This window comes from Bos indicus x Bos taurus, chromosome 19, assembly GCF_003369695.1.
Source record: "Bos indicus x Bos taurus breed Angus x Brahman F1 hybrid chromosome 19, Bos_hybrid_MaternalHap_v2.0, whole genome shotgun sequence".
NCBI classification, from domain to species: domain Eukaryota; kingdom Metazoa; phylum Chordata; class Mammalia; order Artiodactyla; family Bovidae; genus Bos; species Bos indicus x Bos taurus.
In genome coordinates this window covers 46254147-46265730 of record NC_040094.1, presented here as the reverse complement: position 1 = coordinate 46265730, position 11584 = coordinate 46254147, and the positions used below count along the sequence as shown (strand labels likewise).

The window sequence follows — 11584 nt, the reverse complement described above, 5'->3', positions numbered from 1 at the left end:
GGCGCGCGGTTGCTAACGGTGCGCGCTCGTTGCGGGCTCACATAACGGTTCGGCTCCCGCTCAGGGGCGGCGCCGGCGCCCCACTGGCCTGGGTCGCTGCGCCCGGGAGCCTCCGCATGTCATGTCCCCGCTGCGCCGCTGGCTCCTCCTTACCTGGCAACCGTTGTGGCTTTTGGTTCAGGCAGCTCAGCCTCTGGAGTGGGCCCAGGGCCCTGTCCAGTTGACCTCGGACCCCCCAGGGCTGACTGAGCCCTGGTCTTCACACTCCTCTGACCTCCTGCCCGAATTGCCCCATGCACTCACACCCCTGGCAGAGCCGGGGGGCTTTAATTACTTGACTTCCTCCTCTCCAGACCACATGTTGGCCCTGCCTCATGAGGATTTGAGTGAGACTCTGGTTCCATACCTAGACTCGGATTCAGCCGGAGAGCTGTTGGCAGAGCCAGATAAGTTTGCTATTCTACACGAGGATCTGGATGACAAGCTAACCCAGCATCAAAAGCTCCCAGTAGCAGTTCCAGTGCTAGATTGGGATCAGAATCAAGCCTTGGTTCTGCCTCCTCAACACAAAAGTAAGACTAAAACTATAGATCAGGCTGAAAATCACCAATCATTTGAAATACTTGTTCCACCTCTAGGTAGTAAGAGCTCAAAACCAACGAAGTTTATTGTTTCACCTTCAAACCTGAAGAAAGATCTTGTTAAGCATCGACCTCTTGCCAAAGTTGTTGTTGGAACTACAAGACAACTTGGAAAAAAAAATCAGGGTCTAGAAGAACTGCAGGATGATTATTTAGATTCCAGTATGGATGCCTTTTATCCTGAGGAGAGCCTACCTACGGATTTTCTGGGGAGCCCAGATCAACCTCCAGAGCCCCCTGAGGCTGAAATTTCTTCATCTCAGCAGGTGCACCACACTCGCCGACCATCGCCCACTGAGCAGTTGGAATCTTTATCCCAAGAAGAGATGCCTGAGGAGGCTGAATCTTTTTCATCCCAGGAGGAGGCCCAGGCTCAGCATCTGGAGCCCACTGAAGAGGTAGAACTACCTCTACTTCAGCAGGAGGCTCTGTCTCAGTCTTCAGAGGCACCCAAGGAAGTGGAAACCTCAAGCCCTCAGGAGGCACTAGCCCAGCCTTTGGAGACACCTAAGGAGACTGTAGCTGGACCAGTAGAGCATCATAAAGTTCAGCAGTCACACTTGCACAATGTCACTGTTAAACCTCTGGATCTGGTGCTTACCTTGACTCCAGAGGTCACTAAAGAGGTGGAACCTTCTCCAGTTCAGCAGGAGATCCTATCTCAGCCTCCAGAGCACTTTGAGGGGTTAGAACCTCTTCCAGCCCAACAGGAGGCCCCATCTGAGTTTCCAGAGCAACAATATGGGGTTGAAACTCCTCCAGTGCAGCCGGAGGATCTATCTCAGCCTGCAAAGCATCCTGAGACGGCTGCATCTCTACTCCATCAAGAGACCCCAACTCAAGCTCCAGGGTTCCCTACTGAGTATGAATTCCAAGTTCCAATTAGCGATGAGGTAATAGTTCGACCTGGCATTGAACATCAGGTTCATTCAAACCTGCACAGTGTTACATTTCAACCTCATGATTTGGGACTTACCATCACTCCTACGCTCACTAAGCAAACTAAATTTCCTGCAACTCAGCAGAAGCCTCCAGAGACCCTGGGGGAGGTTGAACTTTCAAGTGAGCAGGAGCAACCGGCTCAGCCTTCTGAGGTTACCGGGGAAGTTGAAGCTTTTCCAAGCCAGCAGGAGACCACAGGCCAGGCCCCCGAAGAAGTGGAGCCTTCTTCAAGTGAACAGGAGCAACTAACTCAGCCTTCTGAGCCTACTGGGGAAGTTGAACCCTCTCTCACCCAGCAGGAGACCCTGACTCAGCTGTCAGACTCTTTTGGAGTAGCTGAATCTTCTCCAGTCCAGGAGGAAGATGCTGCTCCGTCTCCAGAGTCCCCTAATGAGGCTGAATCTTTTCCCACCCAGCAGGAGACCCTAGCTCTGTCTCCAGTGGAGACAGAATCTGCTGCAACCCTGGTGGAGCAACCTGGTCAACATTCAGGCATATCCAATATCACTGTCAAACCTGCAGATCTAGAGCTTACCATAACCACAGAACCCACTCCAGTGGCAGGACTTTCTCCAAGTCAGCAGATACCTTTGGCTCAGTCCTCAGTGCCCCTTACTAATGCAGAATTTTCTGCATCCCCGCCAGAGGCCCCCACGCTGCTTTCACAGTTGCCTGAGGAAGTTGAACCTTTGCCAATTCAAGTGCCAGCTCCAGTCCCATCTCCAGAAGCTGTTACCCAAATTACACCTTCAGAACAACAGGAGACCCCAGCTCAGGATCCTCAGGCTCATGAGATTGTACCTTCTCCACCCCAGCAGGAGGCCACAGCTCAGCGTCCAGAGCTATCTAATGAAATTATAGTTATCTCTCCAGAACATCATGTGACAACAGTTTCTTCTCTAGGTCAGCTTCTGCAGTGGCCCAGCGCCACTATCAAACCTGTGGATCTTGCACTCACCATCACTCCAGCATTCACTAATAAGGTCAAAACGTCTCCACCCCAAAAGGAAACCTTAGCTCAGTCTACAGTGTCCCCTGGGCAGTTAAAACCTTTGTCAGTCCAGCAAGAGGTTTCAAATCAGCCACTGACTGCCTCTGAAAATGAACTTTTTGTGGCCCAGCATGAGCAACCAGCTCAGCCTCCAAAGGACACCGACGATGCTGCTACTCAATCTTTAGTAGAGAATGAGGTAACAGACTCACCTCTGGGTCTAGTGTTGCCTCATATCACTGCAAAATCCGTGGATCTGGCAGTTGCCCTAACTCCAGGCCCCACTAAAGAGCTTGAACATTCTCCAGTGCAGCTGGAGAACTCTGCTCATACTCCAGATCCCCCTGGGGGGATAGAGCTTCCGTTAGCCCAGGGGGGACACCCAGCTCAGTCTCCGGTTCCCCAGGGGAGCTCAACTGTATCTCTCAAGCCCCCCAAGGAGGTGGTGTCTTCTCCCACACAGCAGGTGCTTCAGACTCAGACATCAGAATCCCCTGCAAAGATGGAACCACTTCCAGCCCCTCAGGGGACCCTTCCTCAGCTTCTACGGCCCCCTCAGAATGTAGGGTCTTCTCCAAACCAAGAGGAGTTCCCAGCCCCACCCCTTAAAGAGACAGAACCTTCTCCAGCCCTGCAGGGCACCCCATCTCAGCCTCCAGTGCCACCTACAGAAGTTGTAGCACAAACTCCAATGCTTTATGAGGTGACAGTTTCAACATCAGGACAGGATCAGACTCATCATTCAAACTTAACCAGTGCCACAGTCAAACCTTTGGCCCAGAAGCCTACCATAACTCCAGAACCTACACCCCTGGAGGCGACAATTCCTAATCCAGAGCAGGTTCAAGTTCAACATCCAACCTTGACTGAGGTCACAGTTCAACCTTTGGACCTTGAACTGACCATAAGGCCAGAGCCTACCAAGGAGGAAGAACCTTCTCCAACCATGCAGGAGCTACCACCTCAGCCTGTAAAGCCACCTAAGGAGGTTGTGGCTGATTCAACTCCAGGCCAGTATCAAGCTCAGAATCCAACACTGCCCAGCATCACAGTTCAGCCTCTTAACCCGGAGCCTACTGTAACTCCAGAGCCTACTGTAGAAGCTGAATCCTCTACAGCTCTTCGCCCCAAACCCCCTGAGGTGACGCTTCCAAATCCAGAGCAAGTTCAGTCTCAGTTGACGGAGTTCGCAGTTCAACCTTTGGACCTGGAACTTACCATAACTCCAGAATCCACAAATGAGGCTGAATCTTCTCCAGCCACACAGGAGACCCCAGCTCAGCATCCAGTGCAGCAAGAGGTGACTGTTCCAATGCCAGCTCAGAGCCAACTGCCGCCCAGTGTCACAGTTCAACCATCGGACCAGAGGCCTAACACAACTCCAGAACCTACGACAGAGGCTGAATATTCCACAGGCCTGCAGCAGACTGCAGCTATTCCACCATACCCCGAGTTAACACTGCCACATCCAAAGCCAGTCCAGTCTCAGCGCCCAGCCTTGAGTGAGGTCACCTTTCAATCTTTGGACTTGGAACTTACACTAACTCCAGAATCCACTGTGGAGGTCGAACCTTCTCCAACTGTGCAGCAGACCCAAGCTCAGCCTCCAAAACCCATTAAGGAAGTTGTAGCTCAGCCTCCATTGTATTCCGAGGTGACAGGTCCAGCACTCGAGGCGGCGTCGCCGGCTGTCACCGCTTATCACGTGGACCTGGAGCTTACCGTAACTCCAGAACCTGCTACATCTGAACCTTCTACTTCCCTGCCACAGACCACAGCATCTCCTTCAGAACAGCCTGAGGGGACACCTGCCCATCCAAACCTGACTGAAGTCACGGTTCAACCTATGGATGTGGAAGTTAACGTTACCGCAGTGAATAATACAGAGACTGAACCTCCTCCAACCCTGCAGGAGACCCCAAGTAAGGATCAAAGTCAGCCTCCAACATCACCCAGCGTCACAACTCATCATGCAAACCTGGAGCTTACCATAACCCCGGAACCTGCTATGGTGTCTGAATATTCTACCGCCCTGCAGCAGACCACGGCTCCCCCAGAGGTGACACTTCCACCACCAAACCTGACTCAAGCCACAGTCCCAACTGTGGACCTGGGAGTTAGCATATCTCAGCAACCGAGGCCATCTGAGATGATATCTCAGGTGGTGCTTTTTCCTTTGACTCCATTTTCAGAACCCAAAAGTTCCCCTGGTGTAAAACGTATCCTAGGAAAGAAGCAACCAGTACAGAATGCCCCCACAACCATCAACGTATGTAAGCTCTGTACCTGCAAAGACGAGACGCTGTCGTGTGTTGGTCTGAGTGCAAAGCAGAAGCTCCACAGAGTGCCTGAGCCAGGGCCCAACTCCTACAATGGCACCTTCACCATCTTGTAAGAATGGCCTTTATTTGTTCTCTGCATCCTGCCTAACATGGCAGCCCCTCTTGCAGGTTTTCCTGGGTCTTTCTCATCTCCCCAACCCATATTGACTGACTTGCTATTTTTAACCTTTCATTTGTCAACGATTCCTTATATTCATTCTCCTCCTTACTATTGTTCCCTCTTCTCCAGTCTTTTACTTATAATCACCCCTATTCTTTTTCCTTCTCTATTTTTTTACCCCATTATTTAATTCCTCCACATCTACTCTTCTCCCATCTTTGCTCCATCCTCTTTACAGCAACATGTCCCTCTCCCCACCTCCTTGGTGGTGAAACAACAAATGGTTAAGAGTAGAGATTCCAGAGCTGAACTGCCTGGGTTTGAACCCACATCTGTAATTTGTTAGCTTTGTGACTCAATTTCCGCATCTGTAAAGTGGGAATGATGATAGTCGTCATCTCATAGGATTGTTGTGAGATTTAGATGAGTTAATACATGTAAAGTTCTTATATCAGTGCCTAACATATATGGGCTTTCCTGGTGCCTCAAATGGTTAAGAATCTGCCTGCAATGTGGGAGACCCAGGTTCGATCCCTGGGTCAGGAAGATCCCCTGGAGAAGGAAATTGCCATTTCCAGTATTCTTGCCTAGAGGATTCCATGGACAGAGGAGCCTGGCAGGTTCCATAGGGTCTCAAAGAGTCAGACCCAACTGAGCGACTTAACACACACAATACCTGTAAAACAAAATACATGCAAAATACATGTAAAGCATCAGTGCCTAGCATATATGTTAGTGTTAGCTATTATTATATTCAGTTCCTCAGTTATATCTAGAACTCATCTTTGTCACCTGACTTTCTATGTATAACACCCATTTTGTGCCCAACACAAGGCTAAGTACTGTGGGCACCACAAAAGTATGACATTGTCTACAGAACATGACAATGATAGGTGAGAAGAAAGGGGATGTGCTTTAAAAGGGAGATAATATGCAGTTAAGCATTAAAAGAGATACAGATATCTGCTGTAGTTCACCAGAACCTGTAATCATTAGGGTGTGGAGGTCAGGGAAAGCTGCATGGATAAGTTAAAACTTCAGCTGGGACTAAAACACTGGCTGTGATTTGTTAGAGAAGAAACAGAGAGCATGGTCTAGGCAAATGTATGCCTGCGAGGATGATCAGGATTTCATAGATTAGTCTGGCTGTAAAAAGAAGTGGGTCGGTGGTGGTGGTTTAGTAGCTAAGTCATATCTGACTCTTTGTGACCCCATGGACTGTACTCCACCAGGCACTGCCACCAATGGGATTTCCCAGGCAAGAATTCTGGAATGGATTGCTGTTTCCTTCTCCAAGGGATCTTCCTGACCCAGGGATCAAACACACATCTGCATTGGCAAGTGAATTCCTTATCGCTGAGCCACCAGGGAAGCCCAAAATATTGGGTTAGAGAACAATGAAAGCTATGATTATGAAAAACCTTGGCTATCCTAATGGAGGTTTGAAAGCAATGATGTAAGACATGCGGAGCCACTGAAAGTTTTCAAGCAAGAAAGACAAATAATTAAAACAAGAGAATTATTAAGGCCAAATAGAATGGTCTAGCAAAATCTAGGGGTAAAGTGAGAAAGGGCTGAATTAGAGTGGTTGTGAGAGGAGTAGAAAGAAAATCATGAGAGCGTGACAAAGGCAAAACCAACTAGATGCAGTCATTGACTAGCACTGGGGGACTTGGGTATGTGGGAAAGAGAAAAATTGCATATGTTGATGGGGCTTCCCAGGTGGTGCTAGTGGTAAAGAACCCACCTGCCAAAGCAGGAGACGTAAGAGACATGGGTTGATTCCCTGGGTTGGGAAGATCCCCTGGAGAAGGAAATGGCAACCCATTCCAATATTCTTGCCTGGAGAATTCCATGGAGAGAGGAGCCTGGCAGGTTACAGTCCATGGAGTTGCAAAGAGTTGGACACAATTGAAGCGACTTAGCATGCATGCACGATGGGGAGAATGATGGTGGTATAACAAGTGGAAATATAGCAGTTGGGAAGGAGAGCTAGTTTGAGGAAGATGAGTTCCGTTTTAAGCATTTAAGGTTTGATCCCTCGGTTGGGAAGATCACCCAGAAAAGGGAATGGCTACTCACTCCAGTATTCTTGCCTGGAGAATCTCATGAACAGAGGAGCCTGGCGGGTTTATAGTCCAGAAGGTCACAAAGAGATGGACTAAGCACACACATTGGGAAGCTGTGGGAATTAAAAATCTGTTTTTCTTCTGCATTTGAATATTCCCCATAAGGTGGCCATGGTTCTTTTACATATTTTCTTCATTCTTTTCCTGCCTATTCAAGGATATAACCTCTGTTTCTCCACAGAAATTTCCAAGGAAACTATATTTCTTACATTGATGAAAATATATGGAAGGCATACCGTTGGGCTGAGAAACTGTGAGTATATTCTCTCCAAATGTGAATACAAACTGCTAACTGTCTTATAAGAGTTTAGTATGTATCCTTCCAGACTCTTTCGTATACATTTGAATACATATATATTTCCAGATAACCAAATAGGTTTGTTGTATGATTTTCTTATCTTTTTTACACAAATGAAAAATCCTGCAACTTGACTCTTTCATTTCATGATGTCTTAGATTACTTTCATTCCTAGTACATAGAGGGTTAACCCATTCATTTCAACTCCTGAATAATATTGCATAGTATAAATGTATCACAGTTTAATAATGCCCCTATGGAAGGATGTTTGTATGTCCAGTTTTCTTGTTGCATGCATTGCTGCAATGAATATCCTCATACAGGCACCTCTGTGAATCTGGTCAGGTATTTCTGTAGAATAGATATCTAGAAATGGGATTATTGGGGCAAAGCCTATGTAGATATAAATTTTTCAGTTCAGTTCAGTCTCTCAGTCATGTCCAACTCTGTGACCCCATAAACAGCAGCACAGCAGGCCTCCCTGTCCATCACCAGCTCCCAAAATCATGTCCATTGAGTTGGTGATGCCATCTAACCATCTCATCCTCTGTCATCCCCTTCTCCTTCTGCCCTCAATCTTTCCCAACATCAGGGTCTTTTCAAATGAGTCAGCTCTTCTCATGAGGTGGCCAAAATATTGGAGTTTCAGCTTCGACATCAGTCCTTCCAATGAACACCCAGGACTGATCTCCTTTAGGATGGACTGGTTGGATCTCCTTGCAGTCCAAGGGACGCTCAAGAGTCTTCTCCAACACCACAGTTCAAAAGGATCAATTCTTCTGTGCTCAGCTTTCTTTATAGTCCAACTCTCACATCCATACATGACTACTGGAAAAACCATAGTCTTGACTAGACAGACCTTTGTTGGTAAAGTAATGTCTCTGCTTTTGAATATGCTGTCTAGGTTGGTCATAACTTTCCTTCCAAGGAGTAAGCATCTTGTAATTTCATGGCTGCAATCACCATCTGCAGTGATTTTGGAGCCCAAAAAAATAGTCTGACACTGTTTCCACTGTTTCCCCATCTATTTCCCATGAAGTGATGGGACCAGATGCCATGATCTTAGTTATCTGAATGTTGAGCTTTAAGCCAACTTTTTCACTCTCCTCTTTCACTTTCATCAAGAGGCTCTTTAGTTCCTCTTCACTTTCTGCCATAAGAGTGATGTCATCTGCATATCTGAGGTTATTGATATTTCTCCCAGCAGTCTTGATTCCAGCTTGTGCTTCATCCATCCCAGCGTTTCTCATGATGTACTCTGCATATAAGTTAAATAAGCAGGGTGACAATATACAGCCTTGATGTACTCCTTTTCCTATTTGGAACCAGTCTGTTGTTCCATGTCTGGTTCTAATTGTTGCTTCCTGACCTGCATATAGGTTTCTCAAGAGGCAGGTCACGTGGTCTGGTATGCCCATCTCTTTCAAAATTTTCCACAATTTATTGTGATCCACACAGTCAAAGGCTTTGGCATAGTCAATAAAGCAGAAATAGATGTTTTTCTGGAACTCTCTTGCTTTTTCGATGATCCAGCAGATGTTGGCAATTTGATCTCTGGTTCGTCTGCCTTTTCTAAAACCAGCTTGAACATCAGGAAGTTCACAGGTCACGTATTGCTGAAGCTGGCTTGGAGAATTTTGAGCATTACTTTACTAGTGTGTGAGATGAGTGCAGTTGTGTGGTAGTTTGAGCATTCTTGGCATTGCCTTTCTTTGGGATTGGAATGAAAACTGACCTTTTCCAGTCCTGTGGCCACTGCTGAGTTTTCCAAATTTGCTGGCATATTGAGTGCAGCACTTTCACAGCATCATCTTTCAGGATTTGAAATAGCTCCACTGGAATTCCATCACCTCCGCTAGCTTTGTTCGTAGTGATGCTTTCTAAGGCCCACTTGACTTCACATTCCAGGATGTCTGGCTCTAGGTCAGTGATCACATCATTGTGATTATCTTGGTCGTGAAGATCTTTTTTGTACAGTTCTTCTGTGTATTCTTGCCACCTCTTCTTAATATCTTCTGCTTCTGTTAGGTCCCTACCATTTCTGTCCTTTATCAAGCCCATCTTTGCATGAAATGTTCCCTTGGTATCTCTAATTTTCTTGAAGAGATCTCTAGTCTTTCCCATTCTGTTGTTTTCCTCTATTTCTTTGCGTTGATCGCTGAGGAAGGCTTTCTTATCTCTCCTTGCTATTCTTTGGAACTCTGCATTCAGATGCTTTTATCTTTCCTTTTCTCCTTTGCTTTTTGCTTCTCTTCTTTTCACAGCTATTTGTAAGGCCTCCCCAGACAGCCATTTTGCTTTTTTTGCATTTCTTTTCCATGAGGATGGTCTTGATCCCTGTCTCCTGTATAGTGTCACGAACCTCATTTCATAGTTCATCAGGCACTCTATCTATCAGATCTAGTCCCTTAAATCTATTTCTTACTTGCACTGTATAATCATAAGGGATTTGATTTAGGTCATACCTGAATGGTGTAGTGGTTTTCCCTACTTTCTTCAATTTAAGTCTGAATTTGGCAATGAGTTCATGATCTGAGCCACAGTCAGATCCTGGTCTTGTTTTTGTTGTCTATATAGAGCTTCTCCATCTTTGGCTGCAAAGAATATAATCACTCTGATTTCAGTGTTGACCATCTGGTGATGTCCATGTGTAGAGTCTTCTCTTGTGTTGTTGGAAGAGGGTGTTTGTTATGACCAGTGCATTTTCTTGGCAAAACTCTGTTAGTCTTTGCCCTGCTTCATTCCGTATTCCAAGGCCAAATTTGCCTGTTACTCCAGGTGTTTCTTGACTTCTTACTTTTGCATTCCAGTCCCCTATAATGAAAAGGACATCTTTTTTGGGTGTTAGTTCTAAAAGGTCTTGTAGGTCTTCATAGAACCGTTCAGCTTCTTCAGCATTACTGGTTGGGGCATAGACTTGTATTACTGTGATATTGAATGATTTGCCTTGGAAACGAACAGAGATCATTCTGTCATTTTTGAGATCGCATCCAAGTACTGCATTTCAGACTCTTTTGTTGACCATGATGGCTACTCCATTTCTTCTGAGGGATTCCTGCCTGCAGTAGTAGATATAATGGTCATCTGAGTTAAATTCACCCATTCCAGTCCATTTCAGCTCGCTGATTCCTGGAATGTCGACATTCACTCTTGCCATCTCTTGTTTGACCACTTCCAATTTGCCTTGATTCATTGACCTGACATTCCAGGTTCCTACGCAATATTGCTCTTTACAGCATCGGACCTTGCTTCTATCACCAGTCACATCCACAGCTGGGTATTGTTTTTGCTTTGGCTCCATCCCTTCATTCTTTCTGGAGTTATTACTCCACTGATCTCCAGTAGCATATTGGGCACCTACTGACCTGGGGAGTTCCTCTTTCAGTATCCTATCATTTTGTCTTTTCATACTGTTCGTGGGGTTCTCAAGGCAAGAATACTGAAGTGGTTTGCCATTCCCTTCTCCAGTGGACCACATTCTGTCAGATCTCTCCACCATGACCCGCCTGTCTTGGGTTGCCCCACGGGCATGGCTTAGTTTCATTGAGTTAGAAAAGGCTGTGGTCCTAGTGTGATTAGATTGACTAGTTTTCTGTGAGTATGGTTTCAGTGTGTCTGCCCTCTGATGCCCTCTTGCAACATCTACCATCTTACTTGGGTTTCTCTTACCTTGGGCGTGGGGTATCTCTTCACGGCTGCTCCAGCAAAGCGCAGCTGCTGCTCCTTCCCTTGCACCAGGGGTATCTCCTCACCGCCTTTCTTCCTGACCTGCAACGTGGGATAGCTCCTCTAGGCCCTCCTGCGCCCCGCGCAGCCACTGCTCCTTGGACGTGGGGTTGGTCCTCCCTGCCGCCACCCCTGGCCTCGGGCATGGGGCAGCTCCTCCCGGCCGCCGCCCCTGGCCTCAGGTGTGGGTAGCTCCTCCCGGCCGCCACCCCTGACCTTGGACTCAGGGTAGCTCTTCTCAGCCATTCCTGTGCCGTCGCAGCCCGGCACTCTTGGCCGCTGCCCCTGATCTCGGATGTGGGGTAACTCCTCTTGGCCACCGCCCTTTGGGCATGGGGTCCTTCCGGCTTCTGCCCCTGCCCTCGGGCGTGGGGTTGCTCCTCCTGACCACCGCCCCTGACCTCGGACATGGGGT

General features: G+C 47.3%; 1 protein-coding gene across 1 annotated transcript in view; it reads left to right on the top strand.

Annotated features, from left to right (window-relative positions):
* Window positions 1-42: 42 nt before the first annotated feature.
* LRRC37A (leucine rich repeat containing 37A) overlaps window positions 43-11584 on the top strand; it is a 49787-nt gene continuing 38245 nt past the window's right edge. Inside the window, exons 1-2 of the mRNA XM_027518487.1 lie at window positions 43-4965; window positions 7327-7398. Coding sequence (XP_027374288.1) covers window positions 122-4965; window positions 7327-7398 — 4916 coding nt within the window. The 5' untranslated portion in view covers window positions 43-121. The remainder of the gene's footprint in view (window positions 4966-7326; window positions 7399-11584) is intronic.